The sequence below is a fragment of the Corylus avellana genome, chromosome 8 (assembly GCF_965113065.1).
Source record: "Corylus avellana chromosome 8, dhCorAvel1.hap1.2, whole genome shotgun sequence".
Classification (NCBI taxonomy): Eukaryota; Viridiplantae; Streptophyta; class Magnoliopsida; order Fagales; family Betulaceae; genus Corylus; species Corylus avellana.
In genome coordinates this window covers 11,645,205-11,668,076 of record NC_142497.1, presented here as the reverse complement: position 1 = coordinate 11,668,076, position 22,872 = coordinate 11,645,205, and the positions used below count along the sequence as shown (strand labels likewise).

Sequence of the window (22,872 nt, the reverse complement as noted above, 5' to 3'; positions counted from 1 at the left end):
CTCGATCGCAGTCAAGGTGCGATCGATCGTAGTTTCAGGGACTGCCTCTTTTGCAACACGAGTCTGGGATCGTGTCACCATCTTTCGGGGCGTCTTCACACCTTTATCCATTCGGGTCTTCCTCATATACTCCCAGGCATTGTATTCTATGTCATCCTCCCTAGGTTGAACAGAATTCGCCCTCAAATTCATATACTCCTTTGACGAATCTTCCATAAAGAGCACAAGATGTTTGACATTGAAGACATCAGATGTCTTGATATGGCTAGACAATTTCAACTGATAAGCATTGGGGTTGATCTTCTTCACAATCTCCACCGGACCAATCTCCGCTAATTTATTGTACTTGCCAATAGGAAATCTATCTTTGGTGAGCACCACCCATACAAAATCACCTTCTTCAAATTCCACAGCACGCCGCTTCTTGTCCGGATCTGCATTGTACTTGGCTATAGAGTCTTCGAGGTTCTGGATGGTTTACTTGTGGCCCTCTTGTATATGTGCAATAAGGTCCTCCGCCTTGGTGTGTATGCGCTTTACATCGGGGAGAGATGCTAAATCCAGTGGTGCCCGTCGATTACTCCCATAGATAATGGTGAACGGGCTAAGGCTGGTGCTCCGGTTGACGGACTAAGTAGTGGAGTCATCGTCAACTTGAGTTTAATTAACTCAAATGCATCGGTAGATGTGTCACTCCAAGAGAATTTCCTCGCCTTCAGGCACTCGGTGATAGGTGCCATGATGGTGCTAAAATTATGAATGAAATGCCTATAAAAGGACACCAACCCATGGAAACTCCTTACCTCGTGTAATGTTGTAGGAATGGACCAATCCCGAACGGCCGCCACTTTTGCTTCATTCACCACCAACCCGTCTTTAGACACCACATAGCCAAGAAAAAGCACCGAATCTGTCATGAATGAGCACTTGGTTGGTGATGCGTAGAACTTCTCTTTTCGGAGCACTTGTAGTACTTCCCTCACAAGTAGAAGGTGTGTCTCTTTATCGGGGCTGTAAATGAGTATATCATCAAAGTATACTACGACAAACCTTTCTATAAAAGGCCGAAAAGCTTGGTTCATCACTCTCATGAATGTGCTAGGTGCATTAGATAATCCGAACGGCATTACCAACCATTCAAAGAGTCCCTCCTGCATTTTAAATGCTATTTTCCACTCATCACTTGGTCGCACTCGAATTTGATGGTACCCACTCCTTAGATCCAGCTTGGTGAATATCGTTGCTCCACTCAATTGATCTAAAAAATCATCCAATTGAGGAATAGGGAACCGATATCTCACGGTGATCTTGTTTATGGCCGTACTATCGACGCACATCCTCCATGAACCATCCTTCTTAGGGGTGAGAAAAGCCGGTATCGCACAAGGACTCATGCTATCTTGAATGTGTCCTTTTGCTAATAACCCCTCCACTTGTCGCCTCAACTCTTCATGCTCTTTGGGGCTTATACGGTAGTATGGCCGGTTGGGTAGACTCGATCCCAGCACCAAATCAATTTGGTGTAGTATGTCACGAAGATGAGGTAGCTCTTCGAGTAATTCAACCGGAAATACTTCTGCAAATTCTTCAACTAAACCTTTGGCTTCTTCCGGCACCTCTTCTATCTTCTTGCCTTCTTTACCCACTAGTAAGTACCCACAATCCGCTTCTAGCATCTCCTTGACGAACTCATGTCTGGCTAACAATGTTTGACCCTTCCCGGTTGAAGGTTTGGGACTTTCACCCGGATTGGGTTGGAGAGTGAGCTTCACATTGTCAACCAAGAAACTGTATGTGTTCTTCCTTCGGTCATAATGTGCATTCCTATCATATTGCCATTATCTCCCGAGTAGTATATGGCACACATCCATCGCCACCACGTCACACCACACCTTATCCTTATATCTCTTCCCAATGGAAAAACTCACAAGGCAACATTTAGACACAATTACCTCGTCCCCTTTCTTGAGCCACTCCAAGTGATATGGTGTAGGGTGCTTCTCCATTGCAAGGCCCAACTTCCGAACCGCTTCTTCAGCCACGATGTTCTCACAGTTGCCCTCATCGATAACAAGTTTGCACCCTTTGCCTCTAACTGTGCAAATTGTGTGGAAAAGATTCTGGCACTGTCTGTCATCTCCCTTCACCTTCTGCGGTGTATAACATAACCTTCGCACCATCAATAGAGGAGTGTCATCCCTAGTGGCAAATTCTTCGTCGGCCCCTTCGAAGTCATCAAAGTTGCTTCTTGCTCTCTTCCATCGCCTTGCTCATCGTAGGGTTCTCCCGAATCGACGAGTAGGGCCTTTCCATACTTCTCTCCCTTGCGACAATCTGCCATCCAGTGGCCCATCTCTCCACAACAAAAACACTTGGGCCCGGTTCCAACCCTGGGTCGGCTTGGCTACCCCATGGGTGTGGGGTTTTTACTTGGGCCGGTTGCTTGGGAAGGGGCCTCCCGAGTTGTGAACGGAACCCTTGACCGGTTGTAGCTTCCACCACCGCTACGTCCAAATGAGTTGAATGACCCACATGCCGACGCCTTCTCAATTAACAATGCCCTTTGGTGAGCCTCCGACACCTTGGCGGGGTCAAATAGGTTCAATGTGTCTTGAATTTGTGGCGGCAAACCCCCAATATACTGGGACATTAATTGTTCCTTCGTCTCAAACAAATCAACTCGTGTCAATAATTTGTAGAACTCATCCGTGTATTCATCTACGGATTTCAAACCTTGACTCCAATTTTACAGCCGTTGATATGCGGTTCGTAGGTAATTGTGGGGCAAAAAGGCGGGTCACATCTTTCCCAATAATTGCTCCCAATTGTCGAGCTTTCTCTTGCCCTTGCATGCCCTAGCTTGCTTCAATTGCTACCACCATGCCGCAGCCCTTCCCCAAAATTTGGTAGCGACCAAAGAAACTCGCGATCTTCTGGTACCTTCTTGAAGTTAAGAATCTCTTCAACTACCACCACCCAATACAGGAATTCTTCGGGTTCAAGACCCCTGTGGAATTCTGGAATCTCAAGTTTGAACCCGCTCTCCCATCGATTAGGATGAGCTTGGGCTGGGGGTCGACGGCCCTGCATTCGGCGCTCAGAAAAAGGGTTTCCAGATCCATACCCGTCGTCATCTTCATCTTCCTCCTCTGGCACGCGTGGTGGGGGTCAACCTAGATGCTAGTCATGGAGGCGTGCTTCGGCCAGTTGGGTGGTGAGGGCTTCAATTTGATCCCTCATAGCCGCAATCTGCCCTTCCTCGCGCCTTCCCGGTCACCGCATCTTCTTCATGAACTAAATCATCACGCTCATACACGTCGTGCAAGCTTGCAAAGCGGTTGCCCTTCCTCCCTCTTGTGTTTGGAGCCATGGAAAGTGACTGGGTTCTGATACCAATTGATGCAGCTTGACTAAGTGGAAGCGAGTAAAACAATACAAGAAGAAGGATAAATAATTCTTAGATCTTGAGTCTATCAAGGATCTGAGAATTCTTCTCAAAATTATAGAGTCTATCTAGGGTTTCAAGAAAAATATGAAGAAAACTCCTATGAGTAATTCTTATTGAAAGAAAACTGATCAAATAACATAAACTATCTTTTTAAGAGGCTATAATTATCTATTTATAGCCCCAAGACCCCTAGTACTAATAAACAACGGAATTAGGGCTCCCACAACCCTAATCCAAGTAGAACAAGTAAACTACGCCGGTTTAAAACAAATAACAGCGGAAAAATAACATAGAAGGCCCCGAGTGCGCTTTATCGCAAGTATAGTGCGATCGATCGCACTACCAAGGACTTGTGTGCTCGATTTTGTACTCGTTCGCAGGTTCAGTCGCAGTTCCAGGAACTTGTGCGCTTGATCGCAGAAACAATGGGGTATCGGTCGCAGTTCCAGGGACTTCCTTCTCCAAAACAGGGGAACTGTGCTCGATCCCAATCAAGCCAGGGCGTCTTCACACCTTTATCCATTCGAATCTTCCTCATATACTCCCAGGCATTGTAGTCTACATCAACTTACTTCTCCACACTCATAGGTAGCTTTTAAAATCATCATTAGATTTAAGATTGCTTATTAATATATTTTAATCCAATGGTAATTTTAAAAGCTACCTATAGGTGTGAAGAAGTGGGTGTAAAGAAGTTGGGGTATTTGTAGCTTTACTCTTTCGACATGTAAGCAAATTATATAACCATGAGTACATTAATATATATATTAGGGCACTGCTTCTAACTCAAAAACCTAAGATCGATACTTAGGTCGACTTAGGCATTTTAATTTTTTTTTTGTGTTTTAAATTTATTTATTTTTTTACTTCCAACACTCAGGATTGCACTCACGGTAAGAAACATTTGGTTATAAAAATATGTTAGTATTAGGAACATTCCCATTTCTACTAACAACTAGTCCTCGTGGATCAAAGAAATTTCTCACATTCTACGTAATACTGTGCCCATCTGCATCATCCACATTCTTCAATAAGAATATATATATATATATATATATATATATATATATATATTTTCTTTTCCAAATAGAAAGCAGTGTCAATGGGATATATCATTTATGTCATTTATGGCTTTTTCTTACAGCATTTAGAAGAAGAAGATTGATGGAATTAAACTTTGTTTTCCGTGATTCTTCTATAAAAGGTTTTCTTGATGATACTTAATTTGATATCAATGCTTCTACTCGTTGATGCTTTTTTAGTATTCGTTATATTGTTTTCTGTCAGCAGGGATCAGAACTCGGAAGACAAAGATCATCCTTGATATGCAGTAGTTGGAGTCTGGTTCTTCTTTGTGTATAAAGAATTGAAAAAAAAAAAAACAAAAAACAAAAAAAACAAAAAACAAACAAACAAACAAGGAAAAAACAAAAAAAGTAGTACAAACGCTTTGTCAAGCAAGGTTCAGAATTCTGAAGAAGACAAAGATCATCCCTAATATGCAGCAGCTGGAATATGGCTTTTCTATGTTTATAAAGAATTAAAAAGACAAAAACACAAAAAAACCAAAAAACCAAGAAAAAAAAAAAAAAGAGTACGTACAATGGCTTTGTCAGATGCACTCCTTCATGAAATTCTGGTGCCAACAAGACAAAATGACTGCTATCTACTTGAATTTCGTTGATGTCGTACTTTTATTGGTTTCTACTACTTTGCCTACAACCTTGTACAACTCTTTTGTTTGCATTATATTGGTGTTTGGTGTGTACGACTTTAGTCTTTTGTTTGTAGTGTGACGCCTTGTATTATGAAATTAATTATGGAAGAAGCTTATTCATAAATATTTGTTTGGGGAATGATTCTATTTATTTTTCCACTTCTTTGCAATTTATTTCTATTCCTCTCTACATTTATTCCGAATTTTACAGTATTTGCATTTGCAGGTTGATGGCACCAACACATCTTGGGAGTTTTAAATAAAACCAACGTATTGTTTGTTGGTCTTTTATATTTAATAGTGTGTTTTTTTAAGTTATGTTTTAATAATGGGCTTGTGCCCCACGTGAGCCCCGCGGCTTGCAAGTTAGAATTAGGGTTTGCAATTGTTTATGTAAAGACCTTTGTTGCCTTGCCTCAATGAGGAGAAGATTGAATAAGAAATTTTCAGCTGTTATTGAGATGCGACTTCTCACCCTCTAGGGTGAACGTCTCTGTTTTCCAGCTTGTTTTCCTCTGCTTTCTATTGTTATTAGTGATACGCTGCGTCAATTTGGTATTAGAGAAAGGTTCGATTACTTCCCCAAGCAATCAATGGTTCCTTGCATCCAATGGATAATTTTCCAAGATGCAAACTCGGAGTGCGGTTCCTGGCATCCAATAGTTAATTTTCCAAGATGCAAACTCGGAGTGGCCGAACGTATGGCGACAGCCAATACACCCAGCAGCAACGTGATGACGCCCTATTCGATCTACTTGAGAATTTCAGCACCATGGCTAAACATGTGGACTGTATGGGGGAGCACGTATTCCCTAAGCCTGAAGGTTCAGGTGAGCATGACAAAACTGGGCATGATGATGAAGAGGCCAAGAAATCAATTGAGGGTTCAGAATCTCTCCGGATGAAAGAAGAGCAACCATTAAATTCCATGCCTCACTTCACGGCCAAGCACAATCCCTGCACACGCATGTGGGATTATAATCCCTATCACCGACGGGAATTCTCACACCAAAGGGGCCGTCAACCAGCCCATGACTACCGAGGGGACATCACGAAGCGAATACGAGTAGATGTGTCAGACTTCCATGGCAAACTAGGTCTACACGCGTTCCAGGACTGGCTCATGTCCTTAGAAGACTATTTTCATTGGTTTGGCCTTTCTCCAAATCGAAAGGTACAGTTTGTAAAGATGAAACTCAAGGGTCAAGCACGTATGTGGTGGTAACTTGTTGAAGAGCAATTGCATTGACTTTCATGGCCGCCCATATCTAATTAGGAGGAGATGATACTCAAGTTATAGGAGAAGTACCTTGCCCTTGACTATGAAGACTCAGTTTTTGCTGACTTGCTTGGACACAAGCAAGGAGCCGCAACGGTGGATGAATATACACACCGCTTCCACGAGTTAAGCATCTGCAGTCGTCTAACCGAAACAGAGTAGCAGGTTATCACACGCTACAAGGCGGGCCTACAAGACGACATCAGTTGAGAGTTGATTACTACCCGATTGACGAGCCTTGATGAAGTTTATCAACTGGCCCTATGATTGGAACAACAAGCCAAGATCTTGAGCGCAAGGCGAGCCCCATTGGGGTGGGATAGCGGGACCTCAAATGGAAGCTTTCCTACCATGAGTAGAGGACCACCACCAGGAGATAGGGCATTCTCGAAGAATCCCCTGCCATTCGAGAGAACTCCAGTTGATAAGGGGGACAGGCGTGGCCGTATCACGGGAGATGGTAAGGGAGAAAGGAGAGGTGGAGAATGTTATAACTGCGGCGGTCATGGCCCTTATGCATTTATGTGTCCCACCCATGAGCAGCGCCAAACATTGTATTGCGAGGAGAATTCCCCCGAGGAAGAGGCTGAACAACATCAGAATTTGATCCCCACAGGTGACGTAGAGGCACATGAAGAAACATTGGAGTGCTCAAACCTACCTCTTTGTGTTATATGACGAATTCTTACTGGTAAATGCATAGAAGATGTAGACGGGACGAGTGGTTAAGAACAAACATCTTTCATACTCGAGTAGCCCACAATGGGAGAGCCTTGAACATGATTATCGATAATGGGAGCGGGATGAATGTTGTATCCCTAGAGGTTGTACATAAGCTCAAGTTACCTATTGAGAAGCATCTAAGTTCATATAAAGTAAGTTGGGTTGATGATACTACTATCCCAGTGAAACAACGATGTTTTGTGAGTTTTTTGTTGGGCAATTCTTACAAGGATACCGTGTGGTGTGACATTATTCCCATGAGAGCCTGTCATGTCCTCTTAGGAAGGCCGTGGCCTTTCGATCGAAGAGTGCAATACGATGGTTATGGTAATACATACTCGTTCATGTATGAAGGAAAGAAGTTGGTGTTGAAACCTATGAAAGTGCAAGAGTTTGACCAATCAGCTGTAGGGGTACAAGCTACTGAGGGACATGTTCTTACATTGCGTAAGTTCACTGCAGCGTGCAAGGAATGTTGTTTGTTCATTGCCGTGGTGGCACGCCTGAATACGTCCAACACAACCCACTGCACCATACCCACCGAAATTGAAGGCCTATTGAAGGAGTTTCATGCTGTTATGCCAGAAGAGCTGCCACGTAACCTCCCACCCATGAGGAATCTACAACATGCAATTAACCTATTTTCAGGAGCATCACTACCAAATCTCCCATCGAATTGGATGAGCCCAACTGAGCACCAAGAACTCCAACGACAAGTCCAAGAGCTGCTTGATCGTGGGTTCGTATGAGAGAGCATGAGCCCTTGTGCTGTACCTGCCTTACTAACACGAAAAAAAGATGGGAGTTGGTGTATGTGTGTCGATAGCCACGCAATCAACAAAATCATCGTGAAGTATCGTTTTCCTATCCCACGGCTTGATGACATGCTTGATGTGCTACACGGTGCCACGATTTTTTCCAAGATTGATCTCTATAGCGTGTATTACCAAATACGTATCCGCCCCGGCAATGAGTGGAAAACTGCCTTTAAAACGCATGATGGGCAATTTGAGTGGCTTGTACTGGTGTTTAGGCTTACCAACGCCCCTAGTACTTTTATGCGGATCATGAACCAGGTGCTCAAATTGTTTATTGATAAATTTGTTGTGGTGTACTTCGACGATATCCTTATTTTTAGTCGAAGTTTAAAGGATCATGCGGGCCACCTATAATAGGTACATCAGACTCTCCGTTTTGAAAGTTTTTTTGCTAACCTCAAGAAGTGCACCTTTGCACAGAACAGTGTAAATTTCTTGGGTTTCATTGTCTCATCCAAGGGAGTATCTGCTGACCCGGAGAAAGTCTACACAATTAAGGAATGGCCCACCCCGCACAATGTCCATGAAGTTCATAGTTTCCATGGGCTTGCCTCATTCTACCGGAGATTTGTACGTGGGTTTAGCTCGGTGATGGCCCCCATTACAGAATGTACAAAGAACGGATCTTTTATGTGGACCAACACGGCTCAATAGGCCTTCGAGACTATCAAGACATTACTCACAGAAGCACCCATCTTACGACTCCCAAATTTTGAAGCAGCCTTTGAAGTGTCTTGCGATGCCTCACACATGGGTATTGGATGCGTTTTGAGTCAAGGAGGGCACCCTATTGCTTACTTTAGTGAGAAGTTGAATGATGCACGCAAACGTCACTCTTTTATGATTTGGAGCTTTACACTCTTGTGCAGACTATCAAGCACTAGCGCCATTACCTCATACATCAGGAATTTTTGCTATTCACGGACCATGACTCCTTATGACACTTGAACTCCCGAAAGAAACTCAATGCACAGAACGCTCGATGGGTGAACTATCTACAATTTACTTTCGTTCTTCGCCATAAAGTGGGGGTGAAAAACACTGTGGCTGACTCCTTAAGCCGTAAGTCTTTTTTGCTCTCCCAATTTGAATCCTTGAAAGGGTCATACCCCAATGATCCAGACTTTGGGGCGTGTTATAAGGCAGTATTGGACTCACCCATTAAGTGTGATGGACAGTACACCATTATTGATGGTTTTCTTTTTAGAGGAGTGCAGCTTTGTCTCCCTCACACATCAGTCCGAGAATTTGTCATCCGGGAGCTCCATGCCGAGGGACTAGCTAGACATTTTGGGCGTGATAAAACTATCGCCCTCATGGGTGATCATTTTTATTGGCCTCACCTCAAGAGGGATGTTTTTACTATTATCAAAAGGTGTCGTACGTGTCAGCTCTCTAAAGGAACCCGCACAAACGCCGGATTATATAGCGCCCTTCCCATTCCGGATCACCCATGGTGTGATATCAGTATGGATTTTGTCATTGCCCTCCCACAAACGATACGTAATCATGACTTTATATTTGTTGTGGTGGATCAATTTTCCAAGATGGCACATTTTATTCCTTGTGCAAAAACCTATGATGCTTCCAAAGTCGCATCACTCTTTTTCTCGGAGGTCATCCTTCTCCATGGATTACCCAAGACGGTCGTTTCTGATCGTGATGCAAAATTCATTAGTTACTTTTGGAAGACTCTATGGGCAAAGATGGGGACCAAATTGAAGTTTCCGAGTGCCTTCCACCCTCAGACGGATGGCCAGACCGAAGCTGTAAACCGCAGTTTGGGCAATCTTCTGTGTTGTCTAGTAACCGACCATCAAACATCATGGGATCAACTTCTCCCTCATGCAGAATTCGTTTACTACAGATCTGTTAATAAGAGCACAGGTCGTTCTCCGTTTGACGTAGTCACAGGAATGACGCCATGTATTCCTCTTGACTTATGTCCTCTTCCCAATCCTACACGTCATAGTGAAGCAGCTGAAGACTTTTTCCACCATATCCAGCAACTCCACAACGAAGTCAAGCACAAACTCGCACTAAGTGCTAACACTTACAAGTCAACGGTGGACCCCTATAGGCGACATGTGGAGTTTCAAATAGGGGATCTTGTCATGGTTCGCATCAGGCCCTGAAGGTTTCCCCATGGAGCAGTTCATAAACTTCATCATAGGTCTGCTGGGCCTTTTAAAATCCTCACCCGGTTGGGTGAAGATTTTAAAAGTTAATGGGGGTAGCTCTCGATTGTGTCTTGACACGTTCCTTCCTCTTGTTGTGCCAAGTTGATATGGTAGTTCCCTATTGAAATGTGCAAAGGACATGTTTTGCATCGTGTCTTTATTGAAGTTATTCTCTGTGTTATTTATTTATTTATTTTTTTTTGGGTTAAATGTCATTTTAGTACTTGGGTTGAATGCTTTTATTTTATTTTATTTTTTTTCACTTAAGTTTTGTTCTCATCATATATGGTACCTTCATTATCGGTAAATACGAAATTAGTACCTCTATCTACATTTCGTCAATGAAACTAACGGATTTTCACATCAAACCAATCAGCCACATGTTAGCCATTGAATCATTTCTAATTTAAATTTCCAATGGTTGATCTGTATGATAAAATTGAGAAAATACAGGAAAAATATTGACACATATCATTTCTCCTAATCTAAGAGTTAGTTGGGAGTGACATGTCAACCTTGTTGCCTTGTTGGATTAATGTTAGATATATAGAATTGTAGTATTTAAGCATTTCTTATATTTTAATGAGAATGTGTGGAGCCTAGAAAAAAATATATGAATGAATAGGCGTTGAAATTTTAGCCTATGTTACACATTATATTTTTTCTCTAATAATTGAGAAAAGTTGTCCGTTTTATTTATTGCCCACGCTAACTTACTAAAAATATGTAGCAAGTTGTCGACCAGCTTATTCTTTCTTGTTTTTCTAGGGCAAGGGCAAAACTTCACGTGCAAGGAAGATTTATTCCATGTTGTCTGTTGACATAGAGAACTGATTCACAGCACGTAGCGTGCGTGGTACGCCCGTGCAAATTTTTTTTTTTTTTTTTTTTTTTATCTTTACCCGTTGACATAACATCTATTATTCTACTTACAAAAAAAAAAAAAAAAAAATCTATTATTCTATCTGTTTTAATCCAAATTGACTGGTAAAGACAAACACAAAAGGCAAATTTTTGGTTTGGTCTTTGTGACCTAGTCATATAATTCATCTTTCATGCCCATTAGCCCATATGATGTAATATTCCATAGGGTGTTCTCCATTGATATTTTTTCTATTAGTCTTATCTTTCTCTTCAAGAGAGAATTTCAGTTAAGTGGAGTGCAAAGATACAATATTAGCCCTATTGTACGCTAACCTTTTGATAAAAAAAGAAAAAGAAAGTAGTTTAATAGTGTGAAGAATGGAATCTTTACCGTCTGGCGACCAGTTTTCTTGGCTTTTATTCCAAAAATTTATGAGGCATGTTACATATAATTCTTTCAACTATCTTTCAATCATATCTTTTTACAAAATTAATAGATTTATTTTCTATCTACCTATATTGTAGGAGGAGTAATGATATGAGGAGGATTAGAGTCCTTCTTGAGTCCTCCCAATTGTGACGTAACTTTTAAAATCATTATTGAATTTGAAATAATCATTATTAAATTTTGATCTATTGGTGATTTTAAATTCCACATCACATTTGAGAGGACTCAAGGAGGACTAGTCCTCCTTAATCCTTATACCATTACTCATACCGATATAATCTCTCTTTTTTTTCTTCCTACTCCCCTCACCGACGGCCAGCCACTAACACCCATGAATGCCGAACACCGCTGATGACGAGCCACCCACATCTCTTTTGACGAGCTACCCACCGTAAAAATCCTCAAAAAACATCTTTTGTCTCCCCCCACCAACGGTTGTCCACTGCCAAGCGCCGGTTACCATCTTTAGTAAAAGATCTTGATTGGTATTTAACAAACAGATAACAAAGTATTGACCATATTGTTTTGTCCAATTCAGAATTTTAAGATGACCTACAATGTCTTGTATTATTATTTTTTTTCTCTAGCTAGTTGAGTAAAGGCTACCCTTTCATTATAAACTACTCATCAAATCTGAAATTGAATAATTGGCATATCCTAGAGTCACTTTCTTCTAAAACAAGGACTTCTAAAAATGTTTCATTTTAAACTATTCAAAATGTAAGTTACACATCACAAGAGGATTTTAGATCTCGGGATTTTGATGGTGGGTAGCTCGTTGTTGAAGATGTGGGTGGTTCGTCATTAGTGGTGCTCAGCATTCATGGTCCCCGGTGGCCAGCTGTTGGTGAGGGGAGAGAGAGAGAGAGAGCTTATAACGTTCGTCTAAAATGGGAGAAGAAAGAAAGAGAGACAGAGAGTCCATCGTTCAAGCATTTTCTATCCTAAAATTTAAATTTTTTTTTTTAAAGGTCCTCCGGACGTGGCACAATGGGATAATTCCAAAAGTCTCCCTTGTGTCACTCTTGTGTCTCTCAAAAAATGAGGTGGCTTTTAAACTCACAATTTGATCAAAATTCAATAATGATAAATCACAAGCCCAATGATGATTTTAAGAGCCATATCATTCTTGGAGTGACACAAGATAGACTTGTAGCATTACTCAGCACAAGTCCATGTTGGACTTGCCGGTCATTAATACAACCAGCGTTCGCCTTGTAGACAAACTCGTATCAACTCTCCATAGGCTGCATGCTTTGTTTTTTCTTTGTTTTTATTTGTTGCTTTATTTTCATAAAAAAATAAATAAAAAATAAATAAAAAAGAAGAAGAAGTTATATAATCAATCTTCAATTCAATAAAATATTCTTCGTTTGTGCAATGACTATATATATATACACATATAAGTTTTGAGTTTCAATCATGTCCTCATCATTAACCTCTCTTTTCAATTAAATATTTTACGTTTTGGGCCTATTAATTGAGAGTTTGAGCTCATACGTTAAAAACAAGATGTAATATAAATTAAATGAATAAATTTATTGATACAGTTTCCGGTATGGTGCTAATACTTTCCTTGAGTTAGCTTGGTCTTTGCTCTTTGTCTGCACACTTCCGAAAATCTGTGCAAAACAAGGAATAGTTAAGAGAACTCGTTGGGGGATGTTCTGCAATTCTCCCTCCCATGCCTAAGTTAGATCATTTGAGAAAAACATATCAAATATATGATAATTGAGTCTAGGGTTTATACCTAGTATATGAGCTTACTTATAGACTAAATCGTTGTGTGCTCGATATGGTGAAGATTTCTTACCCCTATTTGACTCGGGATCTGCGATTTGATGCAGTAGCGTGATTTGAGCAGGATCCAAGCCTCAACTATCATCCTCTACTGATTGGGGAAGATACCATAATCCCAATCTTTCCGCCGTTACTGCACATCCAGTGAATCGGGGGATTTGATCCCAATCCAAAAATACCTTTCTTGGAAAAAATGCTTGTACCATTCCCTTATCCCCGGCCTTTAATTCCTGAGACAGCCTTCGTATCCCAGGAGGCATGTGCTCCCGAGAATCCTTCTAACAGCTAATTGGCCACTTGATTCTAAGACGTACAGCCCACTAGTACTCATGACCCCTTGGTTCTACGGAATTACCCATGGGCCTATGTTGACAATTTTATCCCCAACAAAATTTACACATTTTTATAAACTTAAATTTTTAAAATAAGTGATAATGTTTTGGAATAGTTTGTTGTGGTAAAAAAGTGAAAATGTAATATTATAAAAAAGAAATAAAAAAATAAAATAAAACATGAAAAGGTGATGTGGAAAATGAAAATATGAATGAGGTGAGACATGTCACATTGTTTTCCAATTCATGATGATTAAGTTTACTTTACCTAGAGACTTTTTTTTATTTATTTATTTTTATTATTCGGCTTTTACCTAGTGATTAAGTTGGATTTGACATCCCTTCAAAAAAGGGGAAAAAAAAAGTTGAAGTTGACATATACATCTATATCCGGAAGTAAAAAGAAAAAGAAAAAAAATTAATGAAAGCGTATAAACACACGCAATATTTTGTATATAATATTTAAAATACTTCATGAACAGCATTTTTACATCTTTGACTTGATAATAACTTATATAGGGAGGTTGCACAAAAGGCTACTTTTGTGCCCACCAATCATTTCATGACACATCAGCAAAAAACATGATAAGAAAAAAAACTAGAATACCAGATTATTTACCAAATATTAGAAATAAAACTTAAAAAACTGATTAATTTTAAAAAAATAAAATGAAATAAGGGGTGGCCAGCGCTGGCCACCCTAGGCCTACGGAAGGTTGCGCCGGCCACCCCTAGGGGGGAGGGGGTGGCCAGCGAGCCACCCCCCCTAGGCCAGTGGTTGGCTGCGCCGACCACCCCCGATGGCCATGGGGTGGCCGGCGAGCCACCCTAGGCCAAGCGAGCACAGGCTTGCGCTCTTGCGCACAAGAAGAGACTCGATTGTAGACGTGCGATCGAACGCACCCGTGCGCTGGAGAAAAGACAGCGGCGGACAGAATTCCCTTTCCTTTTATATTAGGGTTTTTCAAGTCTCATTTCTAATAGGACTAAACCCTATGAATTTTCTAGGTTTACTAGGGGTTCTAAGATTTCTTTAGGCCTATATATAGACCTCTAAGCCTCACAATATAAGGGAGAATTTAGGACACAACTCTTAGGGAGAGGAATTGGAGGCTACTTCGATGAGTCATTTTTTGTTCTTCCTTTCCCTTTACTTTTTAGTTTTATTTTAATTATGTGTAACTAATTACTTTAGTAGGGCTAGATTGAATCCCTAATTATGTTTATTTAATATTTTAATATTGGTGCCTTTGTGATAATCATATTGTGATGCTTAACTTAATTAATTCATGTTTTATTGAATTCCTCATATCAATGTGTGTGGCCACCTTATGCATGTGGTATGGATTAGTGATTTAAGTCAATTTGGAGGATCGAGTCCTAGGCTTAATAGAGTGACAAAAGAATTTCCTCACGGGTTCTTGGGTTAATCAACATGGAAAACCGGGAGTAGACACCCATACCCTAGGTTCCATGTGTTTGTTGATTTCCACTGATTTATGCTTTCTTAATGAACAACTTAGTAGACACTCATGCCTAATTCGTTGCTTAGGAAAATCAATAGCTTAAGGAATAGACACTCATACCCTTAGGTTGGCAAACTTTAAGTATTCATAATATGATTAGAGCACTAACATATTGTTATATTATTTGAGCATGATTAGTGGTGGATATCAAAGCCTACATTTTTATTTATCTTTATTTCTTTTTAATATATCAATATTAATTTAGTAACAACTTTGATATTTTAATGAATTCTAAGCAAAATCAACAATCCTCATGGGAACGTTCTCGTACTTGTTGTACTATACTACTGTTTTGATCTTATGCACTTGCGAGTTAAAACGTACCAAATATTATCTATTAATTTAGGTAGTATTTGGCACAACATGTTCGGGCTTGTCTTACCACTGATACATGGACTTCGGTGTAGAACCTTAATTACATGGTAATCGCCTCCCATTTTATTGATAGTGATTGAAACTTACACAAAAGAATTTTAAAATTAAATTTTTTTTTTTAATTCCTAATCACAAAGGCGATACCATTGGGGAGAAGATTTTGTCATGTATGCTTGAGTGGGGTGTTCGTAACATTTTCACTATCACAATTGACAATGCTACTGCCAATGATGCTGCTTTGGAATACGTGAAGAGGAGAACTTGTAGCAAGGAGTGTGCCATATTAGAGAGTCAATTTATGCATATAAGGTGTTGTGCACATATACTAAATCTTATTGTGACTGATGGTTTGAAAGAGGTTGATGACTCGATTGCGAGGGTTAGAAATGCGGTGAAGTACATGAAGTCTTCACCTACAAAATTTGAGAAGTTTAAGATTTGTATTGAAAGAGAACAACTTTCTTTCAAGGGTTTGTTGTGTCTTGATGTTACATTTTTTATGTTGGAAGGTGCTGAAAAATGTCGAGCTACTTTCTAACTTATGGAAGAGTTTGATAAAAACTTTAAGCCTATGTTGACTAAGGAAAAGAATGAGAAAAATGGTTTGGGACCTCCTACTTATATTGATTGGAAACGTATTAGGACTTATCTCAAGTTTTTCAAACTTTTTTATGATGCCACAATGCGAATTTTGGGGTCTTTGTATTGTACATCTAATATGTACTTTCAAGAAATTTGTGGAATTCAAATGCATTTACAAGAATATATTGATAATAGTGATTATGTATTGAGGGCTATGGCGGAGAAGATGATGATGAAGCACAACAAATATTAGGGGGATCTTGATAACAATGATAAGGTTAACTTGATGATGTTTGTTGCGGTTATACTTGATTCACAAACCAAATTGGGGGCATTAGAATATTGGTTGAAAGATGTTCTTGGTGTCGATAGATGTATTGAAATGATGAAAATATTGAGGTGCATCCTTAACAAATTATATGATCACTACAGCTTTGGAGATAGTGCATCTCAAGTTCAACATGGTAGTGAATTGTCTCAAGGTTCCCCAATAACAATAGAAGAAATGAGAATGCTAACCTTTACTTCATGAATAGGTTTCCCAAGTACCTAACTTCTAAAAGTGATATTGAAAGCAAATCGGAAATTCATCGATATTTGATGGAGGATGTTGAGAAAGCAAATGCGAATTTCAATATTCTAAATTGGTGGAAGGTGAACTCAGCCAAATTATGACTTAGATATGGTTGATGATGCTGAAAATCATAAGATCAATTCAGGTCAGCATTTTGATCATTTTAGTTTACTTAATATATTTTTCTATTTACAAATTTGATTTATCGGTTTCAATTGATATTGTTATTTTTTTTATTTTTTTTTTATTCTTTGTAGAAGTAATTTTGAAGAACAACAACATTTTACTTGAGGATGATTAGTGTCTTAGCAACTTGAAGTTGCATTCTGCTTGGACCTTGGACCTTGGTAGCTGCTGCAGTTGAAGCATTTTTTTGTTGGCTACTAGCCTTAATTTTATTTTCAATGTCTCTTAAATTTTATGTGTTTATGGCCTTTAAATTTGTTTTTTTTTTTTTTTTTTTTTTTTTTTTGTAATTGTAGCATCCTAGAACTAGTAGTTGGATTTTTGCATTTTGATTATTTTTGTTTTGCATATTTGATTCACACAACAAGAAAACTCTTTATTTTTATGAAAATTTTAACAAATACAAAACACAAAAAAAAAGCCCATTATTTATATGACAAATGAAAAAAATAACAAAAAAAAAAAGCCTTCCAAACTCAACCTAATCAACTAATTAGAAAAAAAAAAAAAAAAAAAAAACCAATCTACCATTAAAAGCCCAATCAACTAATTAAAAAAAGCCCATTAACATAATTCCCGAACCCGCCCCGCAAACCCGCACCTTCCTCAATCGCCCTGTTCTTACCCGCTCAGTGCGGATAATGGCTCTTGTATGCAGGTAGTGGGTTCAAATATTCAAACCCGCATAATGCGGGGCGGGCGCTAGAAATGGGCAATACCTGCCCCGCCCCGACCCGTGCCGAGCCCTAACTCTAGCCCAAAAACCTAAGCTAATGGGATAAGGTCAACTTAGGTAATTTAATTATTTTTCTTTTATATTTTCTCAATATTGGACTCAACACTCACAAGTGCACTCACAACAATCTTTCACACTTGTGAGTCTCTTCACATTGACCAAAGCCCCCCTCACTTGTAAGTCTTTTTACATTTTCACGAGTGTCTCACTGTTGTGCCAAATACTACCTAAATTAATATATAATATTTAGTACGTTTTACTCGCAAGTGCACAAGATCAAACGATAGTATAGCAGGCAAATACGAGATCATTCCCACGAGGATTGGTAAATTATGTTTAAAAATAATTTCCTAACAAATAAAATTCAATTGTCACGGTTGAATTTAATATAAAGAAATAAAATAAAAGATAAACTAAAACTAAAAAGGATTAGGGTTTTGATGACCACCACTAATCAGACTAATTAAGATAACAGGTATTAATCAAGTTAAATATACCAAAATATAATTGTAGCAAAGGCGCCAATATTGCAATAATAAATAGACATGATTAGGGCTTCAATCTAGCCCTAATTAAAAATATAAACTGCACAATGAAAATAAAAGGTGAAAGAGAAGAATACCCAAACTCCTTTTGATCTAGCCTTCAGTTTCTTTCCAGAGCTTATGCCTCTTTCTCCACACATATTCCTAGAGGCTAAGAGGTCTACTTATAGGCTCTAGAAGTCCTTGTTACACTAGTAAACCTAGGAAATTCGTAGGGTTTTACTCTGATTAGAAGTGGGAGTTGGAAAACCCTAATATGAAAATAATAACAGTCTGGCCACACTCTTGATGTGTCACCTGCGCACGGGTGCGCTCGATCGCAACCCGTGTGTGCTTGATCGCACGTCTGCGATCGAGACTCTTCTGTTGTGCGCACGATTGCACATGGCATCTTCTCTGCTTGTCTTCTCTGGTAGTGCGCTCGATCGCAGGGAACCTGTGATCGATCGCACAGTCAGGGACTCCAACTTTTCCCAATTTCTCTCTTTGAGCCCAAACCTTCCAGATTTACTTCATTATCTTCCAAAAGCCTACAAAAGCATGAAAAACACATAAAAGAACTAAAATAGCACAAATTAACATACTTAAGGAATTAACACATATAAGTTTAAGGGGGCTAAAATATGAATATTTTGACACTTAACATACCCCCAAACTTACATATTGCTAGTCCCTTAGCAATAGAAAACTAAAAACAAAATGAAAAACAGAAAACAAAAAGATAAATCCATATTTCGTGTGATGTACGATTGCATTTAGCATATGCAACAAGCCTTTTAAACCCCTAGGAATTCCCTAGAGGACGAGTGAAGTCTCGTGAGGGCTTTCCAGGAATGTTACCCACAAACATCATGCAAGAGTTCATGTTATTCAAAAATGAAAGTATCACTCAAAACCATGATTCTCATTCATTAGCAAGCTTAAAAAGATAAACTCCATTTTCAAATGAATTGAAATTTTAAAATTTGATCACTAACAAAAGACATGCTAAGGCATCACAAGTTCGAAACAATGTAAAGTGAACTAGCACATAAATATGAAGCTTCCAATTATTTCAAATGTGCAATGTCTCAATATCTCAAAGTTCACTGAAATCCCTATTAGAATGAACAACAATGACATATTTTTCTTTTATTTTCATTTCGTTCTTTTTTTTTTTTTTTTTTTTCTTTTTCTTCTTCGTCAGGTTGTGCAATGCTTGGTTCTCTTAAGCTTTCTAATTGACCCATGTAATGAGTGTTAAGTCAATGACTCCCAAACTTGATGGTTTTAGGGCATTAGGTGTAGAGACACCCCAGGACTTACTAACTCGAGTCAAAAAGGCTACAAAACCAAAGTAACCATGATATTAATCAAATCAAAAATTTTCACCTTTTCACTTGAACACTCAATGCGTTGAGGCAAGAGGTGCAGTTACTTAGTGAAAAGCTTATCAATGATAATTTTTTTTTTTTTTTTTTTTGCATATATATGCCAAAGTATTCATCTAATAAATCATCAAGTTCACCCAAGACATAGAAACACACACATTAGACTTTATGTCATACCCCACAAATTATGTGCTAATGTGCTTGTGTAAGATCAAATCAAACATCTGAATTCTCAACTGTCCTAAACAAGTACCCAAACTAAAAAAATTCAATTATCAGATCATGTGTTCAAAATTTTAACTTCACCAATGAAATCAAATCACAATTTTTAAGATCAACCAAAATTTTAAGACAACATGAACATGCACATATTTTTTCTTTTCACAAAATAAAAATAACATAAAACTGGGACAAAGTGTGTAAAGTGTCTCCCATACCTCAAACTTAAATTACACATTGTCCCCAATGTGTCTATAACATGGAAAGAATTTACCCGGGATATGGACGAAATTGTCTGGGATAGCATGGCTCATAGCACACCCCCAAACATGATTTGAAGCACACTTGTCCCTGCAAAATAGACACTAAAACAAATAAAAAGGAAACTAAAAAAAAAACTAAAAACAATCATAAAAATAAATTGACAAACAAGTAAAAAAAATAATAGGATAAACTATAGGTTGCCTCCCATGAGCGCTAAGTTTAAAGTCTTCAGCCAGACTATTGTTCTCCCTTTATTCTCTTATTTCTGTCCTGAAGAAGATGCTCCAGGATTGGGTATTGTTTGGGATGGGAATTCACCCTGTTTTCTTTCACTTAGTTCCTTAGCCATGTGCCCCATTTGGACTTCCAATCTTTGCATAGCTTGCTCGGTTCTTTGTATCGCTTGATCGGTTTTTGTATTGATTTGTCTTTGAGCATTCATGAATTCCTATACCATACTCTCCAAGTCATTCTGCTTTGATTCTTGGCTTGGTTGGCTTGCTTGTTGGTAGTTCCTCTGCTGCCCTTGATGGTTAAGAGTATTCTGATTGTTACTCCATGAAAAATTAGGGTGGTTTCGCCACCCTGGATTGAAAGTGTTGGAGTAGGGATTATTCTTGGGAGGATAATTGTTCAGTCCCACATAATTTACTTGCTCTTGATCTGTAAATGAGTACAAGGGCAAGTCCCAGTAGTGTGATCAAAATGAGAACATAAAGTACATACCTGAGGTTGCATGGCTTGTTGACTAGGTGAGACATTCTGAGTAGTCATAGCTTTGACAATCATATCTAGCTTTCTTTCCACATAACATACGATGTTACTATAAATTGTTTACAACAGCCATCTGATTTTGGGGTCCACCACTCAGGTTCACTTCATACATGCCTTTGCTCTGTACTCCTTGCTTCCCTTTGGATGAGAATTGTTGGGAGTGTTCACTCAAAATCTCAAAGAGCTCTATGGCTTCCTCACTGCTCTTTTCCATCAGCATACCTCCACAAGCTGAATCAACAATACCCTTGTTAATATCATTTAAACCTTCATAAAAAGCTTGTACCTGATCATCTTGAGCCATGTTGTGATGTGGACACTTAAGAAGCAGTGTATTGAAGTGATCCCACGCTTCAAAGAACATGTCTCCATCTTTTTGTTGAAATGATTGAATCTCCCTTCTAAGCTGCCTTGTCTTTTGGGCGGGGAAGAACTTCTTTAGGAACTTGCTGGATAACTCTTCCCAAGTATGAATAGACTCTGCAGGCAAGGAATTATACCATAACTTAGCATTGTCTTTTAAAGAAAAAGGGAATAAGACTAACTTGAGCCTTTTCGGAGTTAGGCCTTGAACATGCTGAAGTTTGCAGAGATCAAAGAATTTCTTAAAATGCAAGTTAGGATCTTCAGCAGCTGTGCCCCTGAAGTGAGTTAATGCATTGAGTATTTGTGGGGATATATAATAATTGCCTTCCACCTCCGGTTGATATGCTATGCATTATGGCTGGTTGAGGTTTTTCGGGATGAAAGCCTGGTTCATGGGCCTTCGTACTGGTTGCAGATTCTCTGGCAACTCTTGCATTGTTTCCTCAACTTCTTCTTCTTCTTCTTCTGTGTCGGAATTGTCTTTATTCCCTTGTTGAATGGCCCTCTCAATTTCTAGATCAAGTGGGAAGATGGTTGAGGCTTGAGATCGACGACTGTGCATAAGAAGAATTTTCTCTTGGAATCACAGCAGCTTCAGTTCCACTGTGCGGAAGTCCTCTAGAACTGCGCTCGATCGAAGGTTTAGTGCGCTCGATCGCACTGCGCTCGATCACACTTGGTCTCCGCTCGATTGCAGTAACCAACTGTCAGGTGCTAGATGAAACAGAACAGAACAGAGAAGTAATTGGAGATGTAAAAAAAAAAATATTTTTAATTTTTGATAAAACAGAAACATTAAGAACAAAATTAAAACAACCAACTAGTGGAAACTAATTCTAAACACAATTTAACACAATCCCCGGCAACGGTGCCAAACACTTGTTGTGCCAAATACTACCTAAATTAATAGATAATATTTAGTACGTTTTACTCACAAGTGCACAAGATCAAACGATAGTATAGCCGGCAAATATGAGATCATTCCCACGAGGATTGGAAAATTATGTTTAAAAATAATTTCCTAACAAATAAAATTCAATTGTCATGATTGAATTTAATAGAAAGAAATAAAATAAAAAGATAACTAAAACTAAAAAGGATTAGGGTTTTGATGTCCACCACTAATCAGACTAATTAAGATAACAATATACCAATGTGCCAATTATACTAGTATATCTAATGTTTGCCAACCTAAGGGTATGTGTGTCTACTCCTTAAGCTATTGATTTTCCTAAGCAACGAATTAGGCATGTGTGTCTACTCTAATTTGTTTCTTTCTTAAAGGATTTAGTATGGGTGTCTACTAAGTTGTTCTTTAAGAAAGCATAAATCTGTGGAAATCGACAAACACACGAGGCCTAGGGCATGGGTGTCTACTCCCGGTTCCCCATGTTGATTAACCCAAGAACCCGGTGTAGATTTCTCTTGTTACTCCTATTAAACCTAAGACTCTATCATCCAAATTGATTTAACTAACTAGTCCATACAACATGAATATGTTGGCTAGACAAACACATATGAGCAATACAAGATAACAGGTATTAATCAAATTAAATATACCAAAATATAATTGTAGCAAAGGCGCCAATATTGCAATCATAAATAGACATGATTAGGGCTTCAATCTAGCCCTAATTAAAAATAGAAACTACATAATGAAAATAAAAGGTTGGAGAGAAAAACCCAAACTCCTTTTAATCTAGCATTCAATTCCTTTCCAGAGCTTGTGCTTATTTCTCCACACTT

General features: G+C 38.9%; 1 protein-coding gene and 1 non-coding gene across 2 annotated transcripts; both read left to right on the top strand.

The window, feature by feature from the left end:
- The first annotated feature begins 6,795 nt into the window (after positions 1 to 6,795).
- On the top strand, positions 6,796 to 10,120 carry LOC148584124 (uncharacterized). The gene is made up of 3 exons (XM_088518751.1): positions 6,796 to 7,091; positions 7,148 to 7,906; positions 9,193 to 10,120. The coding sequence occupies exons 1-3, from the start codon at positions 6,796 to 6,798 to the stop codon at positions 10,118 to 10,120; spliced, it is 1,983 nt and encodes a 660-aa protein (XP_088374877.1).
- A 10,942-nt stretch (positions 10,121 to 21,062) lies between these two features.
- Positions 21,063 to 21,169, top strand: LOC132164852 (small nucleolar RNA R71). Its single transcript, XR_009438451.2, has one exon. It is a non-coding gene; the product is annotated as a small nucleolar RNA R71 (small nucleolar RNA).
- The last annotated feature ends 1,703 nt before the right edge of the window (positions 21,170 to 22,872 follow it).

Bases quoted from the DNA above. Each gene is read 5' to 3' on its own strand.
- LOC148584124 (XM_088518751.1), top strand. From the start codon at position 6,796: ATGAGTAGAGGACCACCACCAGGAGATAGGGCATTCTCGAAGAATCCC. The intron at 7,092-7,147 runs GTGCTCAAACCT...GTAAATGCATAG, and splicing joins GCACATGAAGAAACATTGGA to AAGATGTAGACGGGACGAGT. The intron at 7,907-9,192 runs GTTCGTATGAGA...TTTTCTTTTTAG, and splicing joins CAAGAGCTGCTTGATCGTGG to AGGAGTGCAGCTTTGTCTCC.